The sequence below is a fragment of the Staurois parvus genome, unplaced genomic scaffold (assembly GCF_062004578.1).
Source record: "Staurois parvus isolate SC_StPar_1 unplaced genomic scaffold, SC_StPar_1.0 ptg000444l, whole genome shotgun sequence".
NCBI lineage: Eukaryota > Metazoa > Chordata > Amphibia > Anura > Ranidae > Staurois > Staurois parvus.
In genome coordinates, this window is record NW_028318240.1 from 851,779 (window position 1) to 875,380 (window position 23,602).

Below are 23,602 nucleotides of genomic sequence, written 5' to 3' on the forward strand. Positions count from 1 at the left end.
TAACCAGAAGTCAGATATCTAACAGTCATATATCTCACCATAGTCCATCCCAACTTCACACGCTTTTTCTTTTCGCTCTAAAGCAGTGTAGCTTTTGCCAGATATCTGTGCATTCAAGCAGTTACCTTTAAGAAAGAAAAGTCAGGGTAAGAGAAGAACAAAGTAACATACCCCCCATTTTTCTTTCTGTCCAATCCATAATAGTACGTCCTTATTTTTTAGTATTTTATGCTTCTGCTTTATTATTTATTTTCAGTTTTTTTCTGCAAAAACTGGAGAAAAAAATGGGATCAGAGCGAAGGTTATACATGAAATGGCATGGCAAGGGCAGCAACTCCACTTTGATTCTTTTTATTTTTTTAATACAGGTTTCATAAATTGTCCCCTAGTAAATGTATTATGAGCAATAGCCTCTAACTGCTGCAGGTGAAATGATTAGGTTCACATCAATTGTGGAGGTAATTATTGCATCCACTGACACCAATGATGGGGGGTTATTATTGCATTAGTTGACACCAGTGAAGGGGGGTTATTACTGCATCCTTGACACCAATGATGGGGGGGTATTATTGCATCCTTGACACCAACGATGGGGGGTTATTATTGCACCCAATGACACCAATAATGGGGGTTGTTATTGCTTTAATTGACACCAATGATGGGGGGTTATTATTGCATTAGTTGACACCAGTGAAGGGGGGTTATTACTGCATCCTTGACACCAATGATGGGGGGGTATTGTTGCATCCTTGACACCAACGATGGGGGGTTATTATTGCACCCAATGACACCAATAATGGGGGTTGTTATTGCTTTGACACCAATGATGGGGGGTTATTATTGCATCCACTCACACCAATAATGGGGGTTATTATTTCATCTCTTGGCACCAATGGTGAGGAGTTATTATTGCATCCACTGACACCAATAATGGGGGTTATTTTTGCTTTACCTGACACCAATGATGGGGGGTTATTATTGCATCAACTGACACCAATGATGGGGGGGTTATTATTGCATCCCTTAACACCAATGATGGGGGGTTATTATTGCATACACTGACACCAATAATGGGGGTTATTATTGCATACACTGACGCCAATAATGGGGGTTATTATTGCTTTACTTGACACCAATGATAGGGGGTTATTATTGCATCAACTGACACCAATGATGAGAGTGGTATTATTGCATCCACTGACACCAATAATGGGGGTTATTATTGCATTCCTTGACACCAATGATGGGGGGGTTATTATTGCATACACTGACACCAATAATGGGGGTTATTATTGCATCCACTGACACCAATAATGGGGGTTATTATTGCATCCACTGACACCAATAATGGGGGTTATTATTGCATTCTTTGACACCAATGATGGGGGGTTATTATTGCATCCCTTGATACCAATGATGGGGGGTTATTATTGCATCCACGGATACCAATGTTGAGGGTTAATATTGCACTCACTGACACCTCACTGATACGAATGATGAGAGTTATTTCACTCATTGACACCAAGGCTGGGGGTGATTATTACATACATTAATACATTTGCTGGGTATTGTTATTGTATTATTACACTCACTGACACTGATGTGGGGGGTTATTATTGCACTCACTTACACCAATGCTAGGGGTTATTATTACTGCCACTGACACTAAAGCTGCGTGTTATTACTACTACCACTGACACCAATGCTGAGGGTTATTGCACTCCAACTTTTTCAGCATTGTGGTACAGTGCAAAAAAAAAGCAGCAGTACCAAAAGTTTGGGGCATTAAGCTCCATTATAGCCCATTTTCCTTGAATAGACTGCCTAATTTGATGTGATACATGAAAATGTGCTGCTACTGTGTGGCCCTCTAGAAGTGCCAGCGGTCACACTTGAGGTCCTCTATAATTTTCACCACCACTGCTCTACACAGTTAGGCTGATACACAATTTCTCCTTGTATAGTGACTCCATTTTTGGGAACAGTTATGCTTAACGCAATAATGTGAAGCCAAGAAACCCAAGGTATACTGTAGAAGAGCTCCATGCTTAGCAAGAGGACTTCCAAAGGTTAGGTCAAGTCACAGTCAGCTTTGTTGTGCCAACAGTAAGTTCACATAGCCACCAGATGGAAAATGGCGCCAAGAGCCCATTGCATGCAGGCTTCATTCTACTTGTGCTGTAAATGTTCTAACTGGGGGAAACCACTGAAATCAGAGGGAATGGCAAGGCTCAAACAGTGCATGCACACACAAGAAGAGCAAAACCCAATAAGTATGGACGTTTTTACTGAGCTACTAGGAGAAGGATTTAAAGGAGACTTAAAAGGGCACCAAGCACTCTTTTTTTACGTCTGTCTGAGCTTACCTCAATATTTTTATAAAGTCAGTTGTGGTACGGTACAAAATTGACATGTTGTGGTCAGGTTCTAATGTGTCCGGTTTTTTTTTAATTTTGTAAAGATGAGAGATATGTGGGTAGGTGCAGCGGGATGCAGTGACAGTGAAGACACAGAGGCTGGCTGTAGATAAATTCAGAACTTGCCAACAACAAACAACCCCAATGGGAGAGCGCAGCTTAGGATAACACTCACAGTTCAGTTCAAGGCAGAGAGGCCGTGGGTAAAGATGTACTGACAGTGTCTGCCTTCAGAGGGCAGAATGTGGCCTGGCCAGTCCGGTCCCAAAGGGGAGGCTACAGTAAGAGATTGCGAGTTCCTAGCCTGTCCCTACTTATCTGGAACCTTTGCCTGCTGCTATCACTTTCTCTGACAAATGGGTGCTCCAATTCCCTATTCTAGCCGCTTCGCAAAATGGGAGGCAAAACCTGGGGGTAGGGACTTATAAAGACTCTGCTGACCCAAAGATGGCCGCAGATGTCAACTGGAACACTGCCTCAAGGAACCAGGAAACCGAGTTTCTCCTGACTTCCTCTTCAGGCTATGAAACCGCTCTGGTCGGGGGCTACCTTCCAGTGGAGGAAGCAGATTCACCTTCCTATAGATAGGCTAGTGGCAAAACATGCCTATATACACACTGCTCAAAAACACTAAAGGAACACTTTTTGTATGGCATCAAGTCAATTAAACTCCTGAGATATTGATACTGGTCAGTTAAGCAGCAGAGGGGGTTGTTAATCAGTTTCAGCTGCTTTGGTGTTAATGAAATTAACAACAGGTGCACTTGATGGGCAAGAATAAGACAACCCCCAAAACAGGAATGGTTTTACAGGTGGAGGCCATTGACATTTTTTTCCCCTACTCATCTTTTCTGACTGTTTTACACTAGTTTTGCATTTGGCTAGGGTCAATGTTACTAATGGTAGCATGAGGTGATACCTGGACCTTGCAGAGGTTGCACAGGCAGTCCAACTCCTCCAGGATGGCACATCAATATGTGCCATTGCCAGAGGATTTGCTGTGCCATTGCCAGAAGGTTTGCTGTGTCTCCCAGCACAGTCTCAAGAGCATGGAGGAGATTCCAGGAGAAAGGCAGTTACTCTAGGAAAGCTGAACAGGGCCATAGAAGGTCCTTAACCCATCAGCAGGACTGGTATCTGCTCCTTTGTGCAAGGAGGAACAGGATGAGCACTTCCAGGGTGGGTCAGTGAAGATCTGGGGAAGCATATCCATGAAGGGACGCACAGACCTCTACAGGCTAGACAATGGCACCCTGTTTGCCATTAGGTATCGGGATGAAATCCTTGGACCCATTGTCAGACCCTGCACTGGTAGGTCCTTGGTTTCTTCTGGTACACGACAATGCCTGGCCTCATGTGACAAGAGTATATAGGCAGTTTCTGGATGATGAAGGAATTGATACCCTTGAATGTCCCCTTTGCTCGCCTGACCTAAATCCAATAGAACACCTCTGGGATATCATGTTTTGGTCTATCAGACACCGTCAGGTTGCACCTCAGACTGTACAGGAGCTCAGTGATATCCTGGTCCAGATCTGGGAGGAAATACCCCAGGACACCATCCGTCGTCTCATTAGGAGCACGCCCTGACTTTGTCAGGCATGCATACAAGCACATGGGGGCCATACCAACTACTGAGGACCATTCTGAGTTGCTGCAATGAAATTTCAGCAAAATGGACTAGCCTGCTGCATCATTTTTTCACTTTGATTTTTGGGATGTCTTTGAATTCAGTCCTCTGTAGGTTGATAATCTTCATTTCCATCAAATGATGGGTCATCCTTACGTTCCTAACACGTTACCCAGTCCATATCAGTGTAGATATCCAACATGATATATTTCCCCATTGAGATTGGATGTGTTTTCAAAGTGTTCCTTTCATTTGTTTTGAGCAGTGTATTATCCTCAGAAACAATTTCCGCTGCACACATATTTTGTTTTTCAACAGCTATGTACCTTTGTTTGCCAATACTTTTGCACATTATGAGCTCAGTTTCTAGGCCTTGTGATTAGGAGACAGTCAAGATAAATTCTACTTCACTAAGAAATGCATTGCCAGGATGATGTACCATTGATTTAGTGGACCTTACCTTCAGAACAACGACACACGTCTCCCTGACAAATGCGTCCCAACAAATGGTCACCTTCTACTGTGTGGTAGAACTTGGTGCATCGAGTTTCTGGAAAAGCAGAGAAGATTATATCAGTCATCAGACAGGAAGGCTTTATAGTGGATCAAGCACAAGATATATTTTTCATGTTAAGTGCATGAATGATAACTGACATACAATGGAACATTTACAAGTAACATTTAAAAGGAGCTTACAGTAATTCCTCCAAACAATGCTTTACCCTTCCTTGCAGGAGACAACATGTTAATCCCAGAAAGAATGATCTGTTGTAACAGTCCCTTTAATTTCTATCACTGTGGAACAACTAAGAAATGCTGGGTCTTGTCATTCTTTTTTGGTTGTGTGCTGCTGTCTAAGCATTGGGACTGACTCTCTATTGACTCTAGGCTTCTCTCTGGACAATGGGACTGGTACTGCTCCAGGAAGTTGAATTGTTGCCGGCATCAGACTTCTGGGTGGCATCTGAGACCTTTATTGTTTGAATTTCTGGACTGTGCCCATCTCAACCATCCTCGTCCCTCCTGCCCTATTTTGTGCTGAAACCTCTTCAACATGAAATCTCTGTGACCAAAGCTCAGGGGAGAGACAAAATGCATCAGAGGAAGGTGGCTTTGGAGGGACTGTTGTGTTCCTTGTACCTATTCTCAGCTTTCTATAAAGTTCTTTAAGATGAGATTATTTAAGTATGACCTTTTTACTTTGAATGCAGTAGGGTATTAGAACCCCCAGGTGACATTATCCCTTATTTTCTGTCCCTGTTGTGTTACACTATTTGATTTATTATTTATCTGTGACCATTACTTGTTTATTATTCTTCTGGGTCTTTAAGCTGTCTCCTTCTGTCTAAGCTGAACTCTTTCTCTCACCGTACTTGTGTATATCCCTCCCCCCTGAATGCATCATCCATGAGGCTACAACATTAACGTTTTTCTACCTATGAATATTCGCCATTAAATGGAACATTCAAATGGGTTTCCTCATCTGACTTCCTCAACATGTGAGTTTATTCATTGAGTTAAACTATCTGACCCGATGCAAGGGATAAATTCAACACCACGTGGTATAGCTGTATACATCATGGGAGATAAGGTTTATCATCCTGTAGTTGAGTCAGAATAGTCCCTATGACCTGTGTCTCCAGGAAGTGAGGGCTATCAACCAACAAAGGACCCAGTGAGTGATTAAGAGTTGATAAAAGCTTCCCCATGCATACTTTCTTCCACGCAACAGTATAAACAAAATTTTTTGAATAATGTTGACTTTAAAGTAAACCTGTCCTAAGACAGCTTAGAAGAACATGGATTTGCGAATGTAGATTTAATGTTGTAACCAAGAGCACTCTTTTTTAACGGTAAGAGCTTAGGCGCTTTACCCACAACTAACCTATATAACCTGTTTAAAGGAGCTAGCATTAAATATTGGGTGGAGATATGCTCAAGCTCTGACTTTTAGAAAATTAGCATTTTGAAAGGTTTGGGAGGGACAGTTAAATTTTCACATTGATTGGCCACATTGACTGGCCTTGTAATTTATCCTATGTTGGGTCAGCTCTGTTTTCTGACCTTTACATGCAGCCATTTCTGTTTACAGAGTCAGTGATATGATTTCCTTTTATTTGGTATAATAATGTTGTAATAGGTTGGATTTGTTATCTGTTTGCTCAATATTTTGTTTCTATTCTTTATCATGTTTATATGAAACTCTTTATTAAAATCAGATTGAACACAAAGTTTGGGAGGAAACTGGAGCTTGTTGGAGGTTGTAGAGTTAAAAACGGACCAAAAATGTACTGACACCTTGTGGTACACATATTTTATTTATTATTATTATTTATATCATTTATTTATTGATAGTCGAGAGAATAGGTATTTATTTATAGAGTAGGTGATTGGTTATGTCCAGAAGTTCTGGGATTAACCCGTCCCAATGAATAGGTGTTTGACCAGTATTGCTATACAGTGCAGCTGGGCCCTTTCAGAAAATCACAAGGACGAAATGCGTTAGGAACGGACCACATGGCAACTGGAAGTGATGTCAGACCACATCCCAGAAGTAATGTACCGGACGTCATGGGCGGAGACTGGGTGAGACGCAGAGTGTTCAGCATACTGGCGGGGGGGGGGGGAGGAAGGTGTGAGAAGTCTGGCGCCAACAACACTTGTTATTTGGATGACTGATGGAAGTTTTTTTTATTGTTTGTGAGTAGGATTAGCTGGGCTATGAATAAATGTTACAGTACTGTTCTGTCTTTTTCTTTTTGATGTGGGCTACTTGATGGACTCCTTAAAGGGGAGGGAGGCTGGAATTTACATCTCGGAAAGCTGTATTTGCCGATCAGAAACATGAAAGGCAATATGAGATGGTGAATGAGTTTGAATGCTGGGGAGAGGCTGAGCAGAACTGTTATATATAAAATTTGATGCCATATTTGTATGGAGCACTGTCTACACTTTTCACTGGTGCTTTTGGACTTTTAAGTTTATATGGACATTATGGGGTTGATTTACTAAAGCTGGAGAGTGCAAAATCTGGTGCAGTTCTTCATAGAAACCAATCAGCTTCCAGGTTTTTCTTTTGTCAAAGCTTAATTGTACTCTCCAGGTTTAGAAAATCACCTCCTATATTTAATGTGATTTATTGTTATTTTTTCAATATTTCACTTTTAGATGTGAATGAATTAATATTGGAAAGGAGAAAGATTCACAAGGCTACCTCATATCTGTTTTAGGCTTTCTTATCCTAACCATGGAAACCACGGAAACCACTAAGCAACTTATTCACTCCCTGGTTATATCTCGCCTTGACTATTGTAACTCCCTCCTCATTGGCCGACCTCATCGCAGGCTATCCCCTCTTCAGTCTATCATGAATGCTGCTGCCAGACTCATTCTCCTTACTAACCGTTCTGTATCTGCCACCCCTCTCTGCCAATCCCTCCACTGGTTTCCACTCAGTGTCCTCCACCCCTCTCTGCCAATCCCTCCACTGACCTCCACTCAGTGTCCTCCACCCCTCTCTGCCAATCCCTCCACTGACCTCCATTCAGTGTCCTCCACCCCTCTCTGCCAATCCCTCCACTGACCTCCACTCAGTGTCCTCCACCCCTCTCTGCCAATCCCTCCACTGACCTCCATTCAGTGTCCTCCACCCCTCTCTGCCAATCCCTCCACTGACCTCCACTCAGTGTCCTCCACCCCTCTCTGCCAATCCCTCCACTGGCTTCCACTCAGTGTCCTCCACCCCTCTCTGCCAATCCCTCCACTGACCTCCACTCAGTGTCCTCCACCCCTCTCTGCCAATTCCTCCACTGGCTTCCACTCAGTGTCCTTCACCCCTCTCTGCCAATCCCTCCACTGGCCTCCAGTCAGTGTCCTCCACTCCTCTCTGCCAATCCCTCCACTGGCCTCCACTCAGTGTCCTCCACCCCTCTCTGCCAATCCCTCCACTAGCTTCCCATTGCCCAACGGATAAAATTCAAAACATTAACAATAACGTATATAGCCATTTATGACTCTGTCCCAAATTACATCACCAATCTTGTCTCTAAATATCACCCAAACTCTCCGCTCCTTGCAAGACCTCCTACTCTCTAGCTCCCTTGTCTCCTCCTCCCATGCTCCTCTCCAGGACTTCTCCAGAGCTTCCCCAATCCTCTGGAACTCTCTACCCCAATCTATCAGACTATCGCCTACTCTGCTCACTTTTAGGCAATCTCTGAAAACCTCTCTCTTCAGGGAAGCCTATCCTGCCCTCAGCTAATACTGGAATCTTCTACTTTTCCAACCAGTCCATCCCCCACAGTTACTACCTTTTGTACCACTAGCCCCTCCCTCCTAGATTGTAAGCTCCCAGGATCAGGCCCTCCTATCCCTCTTGTATTGAACTGTATTGCTGCTGTATTGTCTCCCGTTATTTTGTAAAGCGCTGAGCAAACTGTTGGGGCTCTATAAATCCTGTATAATAATAATAATGCAGATGTGATTTATGATGTTTAGATTTCGATTAGGGTAGCATCAATGAACATTGGTTTATCACTTTTAATAAGTATTCTTTACATTTTGGGTAAATGGAGCAATGGTTTGGGTATTTGATTGATTATTCATTATTTACTTTTATTATTTTATTTTACGATGATTATTATTATTTTTATGCATTTTTAGAACAGGTTTGGCAAGAGCGGATTTTAATCTGGTTGATGATAGATATTTTTTATCTCTGGAAGTTTACCTGGTGAGTAATAGTCATAGATAGAGACGGACCCAGCTTGGACGAGACCCACGTCAAAGTACCTGTGAGCAACGAACTTCAGACATTCTTCCTCTGTATGAGAAATCTGAATAGAAGTTAGTCGGGTAAATAAACACACACGGGGGGCATTTTTCAGTCACATCTTTGCTGCTATGTATTTTGGTATTTTATATGCATTGCAGATTCTTCCTCTGTTGGACATCAACTGATCAGGCTGCCTAGTCAGGATCGTTGTGAATGAAGTAGAGAGATAAAAACAATTAGCCACTTAGATTGACATCACCTTCGCTTAGGTACCACAGGTGGAAGCTGGTGGTGAGGTAAGTATATTTTCTAATTTCATTTATTTATTTATAGCCCAACTCCAGGCTGAATTTCCCCAACAGTTTTCTTTTGTTTTGTCACAAGATGTCTTCTGGGTTGAATGACAACAAGCTCCAATCAATCCAGAAGACTGTGAGCGCAGGGTGTCATGGCCCCGCCTCCTTAGCACAGCACCCTATGCTTACAGTGTATTGTTGCAAAGAGTGGCACAGCTAACGTCTTCTAGTCAATGCCGCTCTCTGTTTCATTCACGACTGCCCACTGCCAGAGCAGACTGAAGATTAGGGTTGGGCCTGATGTTCAAGTCGATTGGCTGTTCGTATATTTGGGAAACACATGAACAGTAAGGGTGTTCGGAGGTCTGTTCACCCGTCGCGCCCCACAATGCACTGCGCCCTGACAGTGCATTGTTATTGGCCAAAGCAATGCACCTGACCACAGATCAGGTGCAATGCTTTGGTTAATCACCTAATAACTCCTCTCCCTTGTGATGTTATCACAGTATTTAAGAACTATCAGGTTGGTGCAGCTGTTAGACGGCCGGGAGCCAGAGCCTTTTTTTTTTTGTTTCATTTTCGGCTCGGCGATGGCAGTGGACATCGTGATTGACGTTGGATCAACTTTGGAGGGGTTTTTTTTTTTTTTTTTTTAATAAAGGACTTGTCAAAGACTGTCTTCTGTAATTTTTTATACTACCCTTTTTTTTTGTGAATGAGTAGTGGTACCATGTACCCCATACTCCTTTACATAGGGGAAGAGGCCCTTTTCTCCATCAACATGGGCACAAGGTGCTTTGGGGGGAGAGCCCCCCCTACCCCAAAGCACCCCCCCATGGTTCGGGGGAGGCGCTCGCTCCCCCCCCTTTCCTGACCTGCTAGGCTGCATGCTCAGATAAGGATCTCATATAGATTTTTGGGGTTCCCCTCCAAATCCATACCAGACATGAAGGGCTTACATTCAGCTGTCAATGGGGAACCTAACTGAAAAAAAAAATTCCAGTATATATCGCCATTTGTAAACGCTAGAACGTTCATGTAAACCAATTAACTTACATGTATTGGGACTTTTTTTTAGCAAAGACATGTCACAGAATACATTTTGGCCTAAATTTATGACGAAATTTGATTTTTTAAAATTTTTTACTGGACATGTTTAATAGCAAAAAGTCAAAATATAGTTTTTTTGTTCAAAATTGTCTGTCTTTTTTTTTTTTGTTTCTTAAATCAAAAATGTACAGGTGATCAAATACCACCAAAAGAAAGCTCTATTTGTGGGGAAAAAAGGACGTAAATTTAATTTGGATGCAGCTTTGCATGACCGCGCAATTGTCAGTTAAAATAACACAGCTCCGTATCGCAATAAATGGCCTGGTCAGGAAGGGGGGGAAATCCACTGGAGGGCAAGTGGTTAATGCAAGGTCTGCTTTAAGCAGGAAGCAGAACCTGCATATATAACAAGCAATATGATTACTTGTATACACCTAGATTTGAATACGATACATAGAAAAAAGGTTTATAAACAGTCAGTAAGATTATTTACAATAAGCTGATCCATTCACTAACTTAAGGTAATCTAAATAGCTAATATTTTCCCATAGGATCCAGTTCTGACTTCATCTTACCTTGTCCAGGTATATGATGAGAGTGCCTCTATCACTTGCTCCTTTGTTGATCTCAAATTCTGAAATGTATCGGTCCACTCTGTTTTTAAGCTGCAGTATAAACCATTTATTAACAAACTGTTCAACAAATATCATTACAGTCCAAATGGAAAAAAAACTCTATTGATGTGCTTCTAAGGTTAACTAGATAGATCAGCAAAACGTAAGGAACCAGGACATGTAACATGTTCCAAAGGTGAACTTATCCTTTAAGGTGGATGGGGAAATACTCCTACAGACTTTCCAACATCAGAATACATGAAATTTTCCAGCAGGGCGGCTGTACATAAGTCAGTCCATAGATTAGTGGCCATACTGCTGAACTGGACGAATTTTGTTCCATCTAGGAAGGGTTACGTCTATTATGTCAGCTTGTCATACACTACTTACAGTAAGTGACTAATCGATCCAGCTCTCAACTTTTAGTATACAACAGCAAATCTTTTATATTCTCGTATTACTTTCTTTTCAGAAATATAATTGGTGGATCAAGTGTTCCTCAGTGCTCACCTGCTTTAAGTCATTAACATCTGGAGAGTATCCTGTCATCATGGCCACGTCCAAAATAGACATGGTAAGGTCTTGGCCTCCACGGTATCTGAGAACGAGAACATCATTTGCTTATACTCATAGGCTGGAACAAAGAACCATGGAAACAAATCAATGCAAAGTTCAGTCACCCAAACAATCACCTTTAACCACTTCCAGACCGGACACTTTCACCCCCTTCCTGTCCAGGGCAATTTTCAGCTTTCAGCGCTATCACAATTTGAATGACAATTGCGCAGTCATGCAACACTGTACCCAAATTAATTTTTTACCATTTTTTTGAGACAGATAAAGCTTTATTTTGGTGGTATTTATTCACCGCTGGGATTTTTATTTTTTTTGCTATGTAAATGAAAAAGTCCAAAAAATTTGAACAAAAGTGTTTTTTTTATAAAATTTTGCAAATAAATAATATTTCATCATAAATCTTTGCCAAAATGTATTCCGTTATCTTTTTAGTAAAAAACAAAAACAAATTAGTTTATAACCAAAAATTATAATTTTTAAACTTTTTTTTACATTTTTATTTTATTTTTTTATATTATTATTATTATTTTTTTTTTTACATATTGTCACCCTAGCAGTACAGTGTCACCATGGTGACACTGTACTACTTGTGGGGGGTGATGAAGATTTTTTTTTTTTTTTTTACAATGATTGCTTTTACACCCATATAGGATGTAAAAGCAATCATTTCTCTTTCTCTCTGTCTGCATTCTGGCAGTCATTGAGAAGTACTGAGTGAGCTGTGATTGGTCACACCTTGTCACATGGTACAAGACTGTTGTGAATAGCCTTGTACCATGTGACCTCTGTGATCATTCACAGATTTCACATGTAGTAAGCAATGTCACAAGTGACATCTTGCTTACTACTTTGCATGTGATCACTGATTGGCCAATCAGTGATCACATGATCGGGACCTCGTACAGAGGTCCCGTCCGACGATCAGTGTTTCACTGTGTCCGGAGGACACAGCGGGCACCGGATCGCAGTGCTGCGCGCTCCCAGGGAGCGCGCACAAGCAGGGTGCGGGGAGGCCGTTCATAAACGGCCACCCGACCCTGTACTGCCACCGTCCGGCCGTTTATATGCAACGGCCGGTCGGGAAGTGGTTAACTGAACAGTAAGCTCAAAGTTGATTGGCTGTAATGGGTTGCAGAAAATTGCAGTAACTTGGTTGTTGTAATGGGGTTGAATACGCGTCCTTTTTTTCTGGATCCTTTTGGCACAGCATTTTCCGAGCCAATAATGTGGTGCCAATTATTTTAGCAATCAAACGTTTTGTCTTTGTTATGTTTTGGCATAGATACATTGAAATACATGACATGTTTACCTCTACTACATCATCAGTGCTAATGGGACTGGCGTAGATTGAGGTTATGTTTTAGGGGTTAAAGATTAAAGTGTGTATTTGTAAATGTTTACACACAAGATTGGTGTCAGCCCTGCCTGCTAGACATCAGAACTCAGGGTATCCCAGCCCTCTCTGACCTTTTACACATGTGTCACACCCTCCTAGTGTAGAATAGTTATGTTAGTTGGCTCCACTCTAATCAGAGGAGCAGGAGTTGACTATTCGGGGCTGCTCAATGTCTCATGGGCTGCTTCTTTGTTACTCCCTCCTCTTCTAGAGGAGTCCAGAATCATAGTGGGAGGAAGGACAGGGCATGCAGCCTGATTCTTTATGGGACTCCAGCCAATCTAATGCCCCGTACACACAATGAGAATATCGGACGAACGATCGGCCGGTTGTTTTTCGCCTGCTAGTTTGAAAAGGTTACTAAAGATACGAAAATTCTCCTATGAAAGAAAATAATTTTGAAAGTGATGTCATGTATTGTATTTGTATTGAATTTTCAGATGACTACTGTACTGATTAAATGAAAATCGTACGATCTGGTATCGTACGAGAAAAATTTTTGCGCTTGTCCCTTCAGATATTGTCATACGAATTGTCGTGATTGGCTCTCGAAAGCTGTGTACTAACGATCCGATTATCGGACGATCGGTCCTCGTACGAAAATGTTTGTACGATTTTCTTATAGTGTGTATTTAAATAGTCTGAGGCTTAAGCAACAGTGTGCAGGGTTCCTAGGTCCAATCCTGCTAGAGGAGACACCTGTGCAGGGGGTTCTGCCCCTCAGGAAGATTTCTAGAAGAAGCCATCAGACAGACACTAAGGCCACAGCTAGGCTTAGCCAGGAGGCCTATTTGCAACCTTGAGTCCAGGGATCAAGTTGAGACTGGAGAGAGCCAGGAGGAAGTTGATGGGAAAGAGTCCAGCTGTCCTATGGTGGTGTGAGTCTGTATCTCCCTCACTTAGAAAAGCCTAGTGGATATATTGGCAGGTGGCAACTGATGATCCTGTGGCTACGTGAGTTAATTACTCCATTGTTGAAGAGTTAGTGACTGTGTGTAGCCATTAAACTCTGAAAGGGGTAATAGGCACCATGAGCATAGCGATTCTGTGGGACATTCCCTTTAGTGCAGTGCAGCCAGAAAGTTGAGCCAAACTGGGCATCCCATAATCCCTATTTCCCTATCAAAGTTATTTCCCTTAATAAAAAAAATCAAGTTCACGGACTGTTCACTGACTGTGGATAAAAGTGTGAAAATGCCTGTTGCCTGGCTGTGCAGAGCTTAGGGGATCCCACAACACAGCGGCCCTCACGAGGGTAGAGCTACATAATTAAGGTGGACATGACCTAGTCTAAAAAGTCCCTAAAGCTGCAATACTGAAGAAGTGTAGCACCTTTTGGAACCTGTAAGTAAGAGTGCTAGTCTTAAAATTTATCTCAGTGCCCCTGTGGAGCTCATTGGGTCCTAGGTCCAGGCTGCACCCTAGACCCCAACTTCTTTCTAATTTGAGATTCAAATTTTTGAGACTTCACTCCCCAAAGAGGTCCTGGCATTTCACAAGGGTTTATAACCACCAATGCCGGCCCTTCAGCATTATTATTACTATAAGCACATTTTAGGTCATCATATTCCATTTATGGGTTCAAGTGCTAATACTTTCAGTGTAAAATGTAGTTTAAGATGTAATAAATGTGCTTTTAAATAAGTTGCCAAATTAATTGTGCCAAAAGACAATTGCATCGCTTCGAAGAAGTAGAAAACTAATATTCTGACTGTGAAGTATTTAAAAGGTTTCAGTAATGTGCCCCCTTTCCTTCTTTCCTGAAGGCTTTTCATATTACATCCCCCCAGTCTCTCCAGATTTGTTTATCCTTCAGACCTTTCAATCTTTGGACTTGTTCTATCTGATCAATATCTGTCTGATCTGATCCCCCAAAGCACCCCCGCATGTGAACCAGCTGACCAATCATAACTGTGCTGATCTGTCCCAGTGTCCCTAAAAATAGTGTGGTTGTTAAACCCCAGGACCACAGCATTGGGTGCTTGGATGATGAAGGTGTATCATGCACGGAGTGCAGTGGGGACTGGTGGGGAGGGTCTAGGGCAGGGGTCCCCAAGCTGCGGCCCGTGGGCTGGATGTGGCCCTTTGCTTACTTTTAACTGGCTCTTGGGGTACTCCACTGATATGAGGCACTATTCCTTCCACTGAAACTAAAGACAGGGCACTATTGCAGTGTTTTGGGATGTTTTGTAAAATTAATGGTACTGGAAACCAGCGACCCGTGTATTGTGCATTACCACAATAAAAAGATGTAAATGGACCCTAAATGTAAAAATTGCAATACCCACTTAAAATATGAACGTACTGACAATGCATTCCACTTAAATTTTTAACGAGTATGCTAAGCAGGCCATAGACGGTGCAAGTTTCTTTCCTGCAACCACAGAAAGCGTTGAAAGGGGAATCCCTCTCACTTAGCCATTGTGTTCTCCTGGCGGGGGGAACCAGTGATCATTTCTAGCATCTATAACAGCCTCTAGCAATAATCACATGTAAATTCTGGCAGGCTGGTTGTACCCAAGGTGATCAATTACTTGGGTACATTCAATCTACCCATACATGGCTTGAATCTCAGCCGGTTCCTGCTGAACCAAATAGATGTGAACCGTCTATGGCCGGATTTACTGTCCACTGCCTGATTGTGTGCTATGTGAGAGGCCATCTTTGAGCAAATCAATGACAAGGGACAAGTCTAGCAATTGTCTGTTAAAAGATGGCTTACCTGAAGCAGATTTCAACAGAAATTGAGGCCAAGGCGTTATCTGGTCTATTAACTGCAACAGAACAAAGGTACATTGTGCAGATTAAATCAACATACTGTATAAAAGTAGAGGGAAAAGATAGTTAAATAATTTCATGAATTTGATAAAAATGCACAAACCAAAACCAGAAAAGTGAAATCCAAAAATATATTTATGTTGAGAAGTCCTTATTGAATTCTGAAAAGGCTATGTTATAGATAAGCAAAAATGGTAGGCGTATTTACTAGATGCTTTACTGCCAGGGGTGGACTGACCATTTGAAAACTCGGGCACTGCCTGAGGGCCCGGGGTCAGTAGGGGGCCCCATGTGATGCCCCTGGTACCTTTTTCATAGGCTTTTTTGAGTTTGGGCAAGGACACAGGGGCCCCATGATTCCCTATTGCTCGGGGGCCCCATGAGTTGTCAGTCCACCCCTGTTTACTGCATAGGTATTTTTTATTACTTTGGCTACAAAACAGCTAACCTAAGTATAAGGTGTAACAGTGCTCAAATTTACCTGAAAAAGAAAATGAACTATGGAAACCATGCCCCAAAAAAGTGTGTGTCTAAATCTTCATGCCCCAAAAATGGCAGGCAGAGGACAAAGGACTAGTCACTGGTATTGCCCCTGATCTCCCTGCAGAGGATCTTTCCCCCATCACCATGCTATCATGCCTTGTTCTGCATTGTGTGTCTGTGTGGAGGTGGCCATCTTGATATAAACAGGGATTTGCTTCCTCAGATCAGAGTCTCCAGCAAAGAGAACAGTGAACAGCACAGCAGTGAAATCACTAAATCTCACTCTGAGTCTCCAGTGAGTCAGAAGTGCCTTGAGATCTCACAGTACAGATGTACAACTTTCACCCATTCACACTGTGGTGTAATAAAGTTTATATGTACTTTTGTGAGCTGCCTAGGTGTATTGGGTGTCATTCAAATTAATGGGATCAAATTTAGTTTCACGCATTACCATGTGCATTTTACCATGTGTTGCAACAATACAGCAGCCTGAATTTTCCTACAGGGAATGCAGGGTGATTTAGTACATATTTTCTGCTGCTAAATGAATATGAGATATTTTCATATCCAGCCAGAAGGTAGAACTCTTGGCTCCTTTTCACACTTTCCATTTATCTCCTTAACACCCTGCCTTCCAGAGCTCAGTAGATTAAGATTACCATATTTTTCGCTCCATAAGACGCACTTTTTTCCCCCAAAAAAAGTCAGTGCATCTTATGGAGTGAATATAAAGTGGCCGGTCCGGTATTTCTGCCGCCACCATGTCAGAATACCGGGCCGGCCGCTCAGCTGTTCTCTCCTGCAGGACCTTACCTGTTCCTCGCTCCAGCGCTGCACAGTCTTCCCGGGCTGGCTTCTGTGACAGCCGGGTGCCCACTGCGCATGTGCTGCGCTTTGTGAATGATCCGGTGTCTTCTGGGACACATGACCGGTCCCAGAAGGCGCCGGGCCATTCACAAAGCGCAGCGCTTCTCGTGCATGCGCAGTGGGCACCCGGCTGTCACAGAAGCCGGCCCGGGAAGAAGGAAGGAAGGACAACTCCGCGGAAGTGGGAGCGGGTACCTGTCAAATTCAGGTACCCGCTCCCCCTCCCTCCCCAAAGGTCAGCAGTCTCTGGTCATTCCCTGCACTGTCTGCAGTCTCTGGTCATTCCCTGCACTGTCTGCAGTCTCTGGTCATTCCCTGCACTGTCTGCAGTCTCTGGTCATCCCCTGTACTGTGTCCGCAGTCTCTGGTCATCCCCTGCACTGTGTCCGCAGTCACTGGTCATCCCCTGCACTGTCTGCAGTCTCTGGTCATTCCCTGCACTGTCTGCAGTCTCTGGTCATCCCCTGTACTGTGTCCGCAGTCTCTGGTCATCCCCTGCAATGTGTCCGCAGTCTCTGGTCATCCCCTGCACTGTGTCCGCAGTCTCTGGTCATCCCCTGCACTGTGTCCGCAGTCTCTGGTCATCCCCTGCACTGTGTCCGCAGTCTCTGGTCATCCCCTGCACTGTGTCCGCAGTCTCTGGTCATCCCCTGCACTGTGTCCGCAGTCTCTGGTCATCCCCTGCACTGTGTCCGCAGTCTCTGGTCATCTCCTGTACTGTGTCCGCAGTCTCTGGTCATCTCCTGTACTGTGTCCGCAGTCTTTGGTCATCTCCTGTACTGTGTCCGCAGTCTTTGGTCATCCCCTGTACTGTGTCTGCAGTCCATTGGTTCAGAATATTTTTTTTCTTGTTTTTCCCCTCTAAAACCTAGGTGCGTCTTATGGTCAGGTGCATCTTATGGAGCGAAAAATACGGTAAATTTATGAACATACAGTACAAGGAAGGGCATAAGTTACAGGCATTGGTGTGATGAGGTGTCATTCATTTTGATTGCTATCCTAAAATACATTGTCAATAGACATGCAGGGCAACTCACTACTGTGCATGGCCTGCCAGAAATTCACTGTTCCTGGGGCATTTTGAATAGGCTATCCTAATAGCTTGTGTGCTAACACCACAATGGTGTAAATGGACCCTACTAAATAAATCAAACAGTATCATCTACCCCATATGTGTCAAGCATAAGGCAAGTGGTCCAAATGCGGCCCAACGGGCAAGTAGAGCATTAATCAGAGAAGCAGCCAAGAGGCCCATGGTAACTCTGGAGGAGCTGCAGAGATCCACAGCTCAGGTGGGAGAATCTGTCCACAGGACAACTATTAGTCGTGAACTCCACAAATCTGGCCTTTATGGAAGAGTGGCAAGAAGAAAGCCATTGTTGAGAGAAAGCCATAAGAAGTCCTGTTTGCAGTTTGTGAGAAGCGATGTGGGGGACACAGCAAACGTGGAAGAAGGTGCTCTGGTCAGATGAGACAGAATTTTAACTTTTTGACCTAAAAGCAAGATGCTATGTGTGGCAGAAAACTAACACTGTACATCACCCTGAACACACCATCCCCACCGTGAAACATGGTGGTGGCAGCATCATGTTGTGAGGATGCTTTTCTTAAAAAGGGACAGGGAAGCTGGTCAGAGTTGATGGGGAGATGGATGGAGCCAAATACAGGGCAATCTTAGAAGAAAACCTGTTAGAGTCTGCAAAAGACTTGATACTGGGGCGGAGGTTCACCTTCCAGCAGGACAACGACCCTAAACATATAGCCAGAGTTAAAATGGAATTAAATCTAGAAAGTCCTAAATTGTGCATTTGATAGATGATTAGTGTAGATCCATACCTATACCTAGGAGATTTTCATAATCCTTCAACACCCTTAGGGGTGTCAAACTCAATTTCATCACAGGCTGCATCACTAATATGCTTGACCTCAAAAGGCAAGCACCCCAACCCCCTTACAGCAGATGTCAACAGCTACCCTCCCCACACCTTCAGAAGTTAAGAGTTCCACGCTCTCTCTTACAGTACAGTGCACCCCCCACACCTTGTGCTGCTGCAGGGAAGGAGCTGAGGGTGGAGCTGGGAAGCAGAAAGTGCAGGGTCTGGAGGAGGACCAGAGGAGGGCTGGAGTCAGCTGCAGGAGTCTGCTGAATGGTGACAGCAGGAGAGGTGGAGACGAGGGGGTGCTGCAGGTGCACAGGGAGGCGTAGGATCTGTAGGTGGAGATCTGTCCTCTCTGCTGCTGACTGCTGAGACAGGGGGGGCAGAGACAAGCCTCTGTAGAATGCTGACAGCAGGAGAGGTGGAGACGAGGGAGTGCTGCAGGTGCACAGGGAGGCACAGGATCTGGCGGAGGAGTTCTGTCCTCCTCTCTGCTGCCAACTGCTGAGACAAAATGGGGTAAGAGATGGGGTAGGGGGTGTCCTAGCTGCAGGAGAGGACCACATGAAAATTGTCTTGCAGGCCAGAATTGTGCCTTACACGTGTGCCTTACAGATTGGGAATGGCCACTTACAGCTCCTTAGATCTTTAAACTCCCTAACGGCTATGGGAGAGCCAAAGTCTGTTTCAAATCCTAACCTGTATCTAAAATCAAATAAAGAGTGTATATATACAGAGTGTAAACACACCAAAATGTATACTCACCATGTGGCGCGTCTCTTGCTGTGATGGTAAAATCAAAATGATTGCATGCAGTTTCTTTCTCTGTCACTATTTCATAGTACACTGCTGTCACCTGGACATAGTGATGATATCATTTAGAAAACATTTATTTAAGCTTAGTGGAATTATTATTCCACACAAAACTATATAGCAGTATACCAAAAAACTAAAAAGAAATCATTATACTAAAGGGCACACATATTATTTGTTCTCATGTTTTTTTTATTATATTTTTATTTAAAGTGTTTGTAAACCTCAGACATGAAATTAACAAACATATCCCTTTATAGCGTGTATTTGTCCCAATTCAGAGCACTAAGTGTCATTTCTGTCTGCTGCCTTGATCCCCTGCTATCTGCATGAGTCACTTCTGACAAGCTTTCCTGACACCAAGAGATGACAGGGGAGGAAGCTCCAGCACACAGCCTGTGATTGACAGCCTCAGCTCTGTTCCTGTGTGCTGTGTTAAGGGGAGTGTGTCTCTACGCTCCAATCAGCTCTCAGAGCTGTCTTCACTGATTTCTGTGTATCTTCAGTTCTCTGAACCTTGTTTTCTGACATCTTAGAAAAGCTTTATAAATTCTGGACTTTGCACAAATTAGAGAATACTGCAGAAAAATCAGGACAACTTATGCAGGAGGATTTGTTTTATCTCTGTGCATCACCTGAAGCTCTTCACTGGGTATATGGGAGAGTTTACCATTACAATCACCTTAATTTTTCAATACTGTGTCAAGGTGCTCTTGTGGGTCTACACCAGCCTTTCTCAACCTTTTTTTATTCCAAAGGAACCCTTTAAATATTTTTCAGGTCTCAGGGAACACCTGCTAAAGCAAATTAATTAAAACAAATTAATTGGGGATTGATGGATAAATGCTCCTTATGTTTGTAGCCACTGGGAAGAATGTCAATTACATTGGTGGCCAATGGGAAGAATGCCCTCTTACAGTGATGGCCAGAATGCCACCCCTACAGGCAGCTAAAATCTCCATTTTTTTAATCAAACCTTTTTTTTTTAAATCTTCAACTTCCAGTAAACATAGTACACCGCGCCTGAGTAGAAAAGGTATTACATGAATTGTGACATAGCAAAAGCGTTACATACTACATTTTGCATGTTGTACAAAATCAGGGTTTACAAATAACAAAAGAAAATCAAAAAAAGTACAGAGAAAAGAAAAAAAAAAAACTTCAGGGCAGTTGTACACTGCTAAAAAAAATAAAAGGAACACTTTTTAATCTGAGTCTAGCATCAAGTCAATTAAATTCCTGGGATATTGATTTGGTCAGTTAAGTAGCAGAGGGGGTTGTTAATCAGTTTCATCTGCTTTGAAGTTAATGAAATTAACAATAGGTGCACTAGATGGGCAATAATGAGATGACCCCCAAAACAGGAAGGGGTTTACAGATGGAGGCCACTGACATTTTTTTCCCTACTCTTCTTTTCTGGCTGTTTTTCACTAGTTCTGCATTTGGCTAGGGTCCGTGTCACTGCTGGTAGGATGAGGCAATACCTGGATCCTACAGAGATTTCACAGACAGTCCAACTCCTCCAGGATGGCACATCAACATGTGCCATTGCCAGAAGGTTTGCTGTGTCTCCCAGCACAGTCTCAAGAGCATGGAGGAGATTCCAGGAGACAGGCAGTTACTCTAGGAGAGCTGGACAGGGCCGTAGAAGGTCCTTAACCCATCAGCAGGACCGGTATCTGCTCCTTTGTGCAAGGAGGAACAGGATGAGCACTGCCAGAGCCCTACAAAATGACCTCTAGCAGGCCAATGGTGTGAATGTCTCTGACCAAACAATCAGAAACAGACTTCATAAGGGTGGCCTGAGGTGGGCCCTGTGCTCACTGCCCGACACCATAGAGCTCTATTGGCATTTGCCATTGAACACAAGAATTGACAGGTCCGCCACTGGTGCTCTGTGCTTTTCAAAGTTAAGAGCAGGTTCACCCTGAGCACATGTGACAGACGTGAAAGGGTCTGGAGAAGCCATGGAGAACATTATGCTGCCTGTAACATCGTTCATCATGACTGTTTTGGTGGTGGGTCAGTGATGGTCTGGGAAGACATATCCATGGAGGGACACACAGACCTCTACAGGCTAAACAATGGCACCCTGACTACCATTAGGTATCAAGAAGAAATCCTTTGACCCATTGTCAGATCCTATACTGGTGCAGTGGGTCCTGGGTTCCTCCTGCTGCATGACAATGCCTGGCCTAATGTGCAAGAGTATGCAGGCAGTTCCTGTAGGATGAAGGAATTGATACCACTGAATGGCCCCCACGCTCACCTGACCTAAATCCAATAGAACACCTCTGGGATGTCATGTTTAGGTCCATCCGACACTGCCAGGTTGCACCTCAGACTGTCCAGGAGCTCAGTGATGCCCTGGTCCAGATCTAGGAGTCAATATTTCAGGACACCATCCGTTGTCTCATTAGGAGCATGCCCCGATGTTGTTGTTATGCATACAAACACGTGGGGGCCATACAAACTACAGAGTACCATTCTGAGTTGCTGCAATGAAATTTCAGCAAAATGGACTCGCCTGCTGCATTATTTTTTCACTTTGATTTTCGGGGTCTCTTTGAATTCAGTCCTCTGTAGGCTGATAATTGTAATTTCCCTCAAACAATGGGGCATCCTTACATTCCTAACATATTACCAAGTCCATATTAGTATAGATATCCAGCATGAGGTTTTTCCCCATTGAGATCTGATGTGTTTTCAAAGTGTTCCTTTAATTTTTTTGAGTAGTGTATAAAGTTTTTATATGATGCTGTATAAAGTGCTAAACATATACAGCACACGTAGCCAAAGTACTGAAAAAGGAAGGATAATTCACATACAATATGCACATGTGATCCATACTCGTCAAAGACCCATAATTGTACCCAATCCATAACTCTGTACTTTTGGCTAATTATATCTGGAGAAGCCTATTTAGAATTAACTGGAAGGAGGCTAGGCCCAGGGTGTCCAGCCACATCTGCCAAATTTTTGAGAATTTTGTAGGAGCATTACAGTGCTGGTAAGTAATGTTTTCACGGATTACGATAGAGTTGACCTGTGTAATCCACTGTGGGATTATAGGGGGGGTGTGGGGTAAACCGGGCAATCTGTTTGCCAGCAACATGAAGAAGGCATAAGATAGCAGTATATACTGTCGTAGAGTATAGTTCCTCATCTAAAGCTTCCAGAAGTCAGACCGTAGGGTCGTGAGCTAAAAAGATCTTGGTGTCATGCAGCTAGTTCAGTCAACTGGCATTGGCCCAGAATTATGTAAACACCATCAAATGGGAGGTCAATTAGCTCCACTCAAAGAACAATCCAAGTAACCTCTGGAGGAACCCTAGGGTTCCATGGAACCTTGGTTGATCAACTCATTTGGTGGTGGTGGCTGGAAGACTAAACACTGCTGGGATCTATCACCACAGATTTTTGTGGTTACCCTTCATGCACTATGAAGAATGTTCACACTATTTCAGTAAAGATATAAATTGGCAAAAAAGTGGCCCAGCAGTATGAGAATAGAAGGTCTCTGATAATTGTCCATGAGGGCTTAGTTTCCTGCAGGATATTACTGCATAAATAATATCCCATTTCATCTAAAAACATCCCTTGACATTAAAAACAACAACGTTAAAATCTGCTATAAGTCCAAGGGACTAATATGACCTTTTCCAACAGCCAGTATATGTGGCCCATTAAGATATCTAAAACAGTAAGATATTGTGCAACAAGACATGTGAAAAACTGTAGTAAAAATTCCTAAACTCACCGATAGAGAAGCTCTCCCCTTCCCCTTCGCCTTCACCACAAAATCACTATTTATGTTTGTCTGCGGGGAGAAAAGATATTACATTTCATCATGAGTATAATCTAGATGTAAAAGCTTTACCATCTTTCATGCACCATTTATGGCGACCCCTCTTCTCAAACCTGCTCCAACATGTGAGCCCTTCGTTCTTAGTGGTTCCAAAGTTAAAAGGTTTTTTTTGTGTTTTTTTTTACCTTTATACATTTCTGGCATTAAGGAACAAATGTCCCAC

The 23,602-nt window shown here is 43.1% G+C and overlaps 1 protein-coding gene across 1 annotated transcript in view; it reads right to left on the minus strand.

The window, feature by feature from the left end:
• LOC149453935 (venom factor-like) overlaps positions 1 to 23,602 on the minus strand; it is a 251,889-nt gene that overhangs the window by 25,585 nt on the left and 202,702 nt on the right. The window contains exons 31-38 of the mRNA XM_089688006.1: positions 23,332 to 23,391; positions 19,524 to 19,614; positions 15,476 to 15,527; positions 11,292 to 11,379; positions 10,743 to 10,832; positions 8,777 to 8,882; positions 4,508 to 4,597; positions 39 to 125 (exon numbers count right to left, since the gene is read on the minus strand). Coding sequence (XP_089544132.1) covers positions 39 to 125; positions 4,508 to 4,597; positions 8,777 to 8,882; positions 10,743 to 10,832; positions 11,292 to 11,379; positions 15,476 to 15,527; positions 19,524 to 19,614; positions 23,332 to 23,391 — 664 coding nt within the window. The remainder of the gene's footprint in view (positions 1 to 38; positions 126 to 4,507; positions 4,598 to 8,776; positions 8,883 to 10,742; positions 10,833 to 11,291; positions 11,380 to 15,475; positions 15,528 to 19,523; positions 19,615 to 23,331; positions 23,392 to 23,602) is intronic.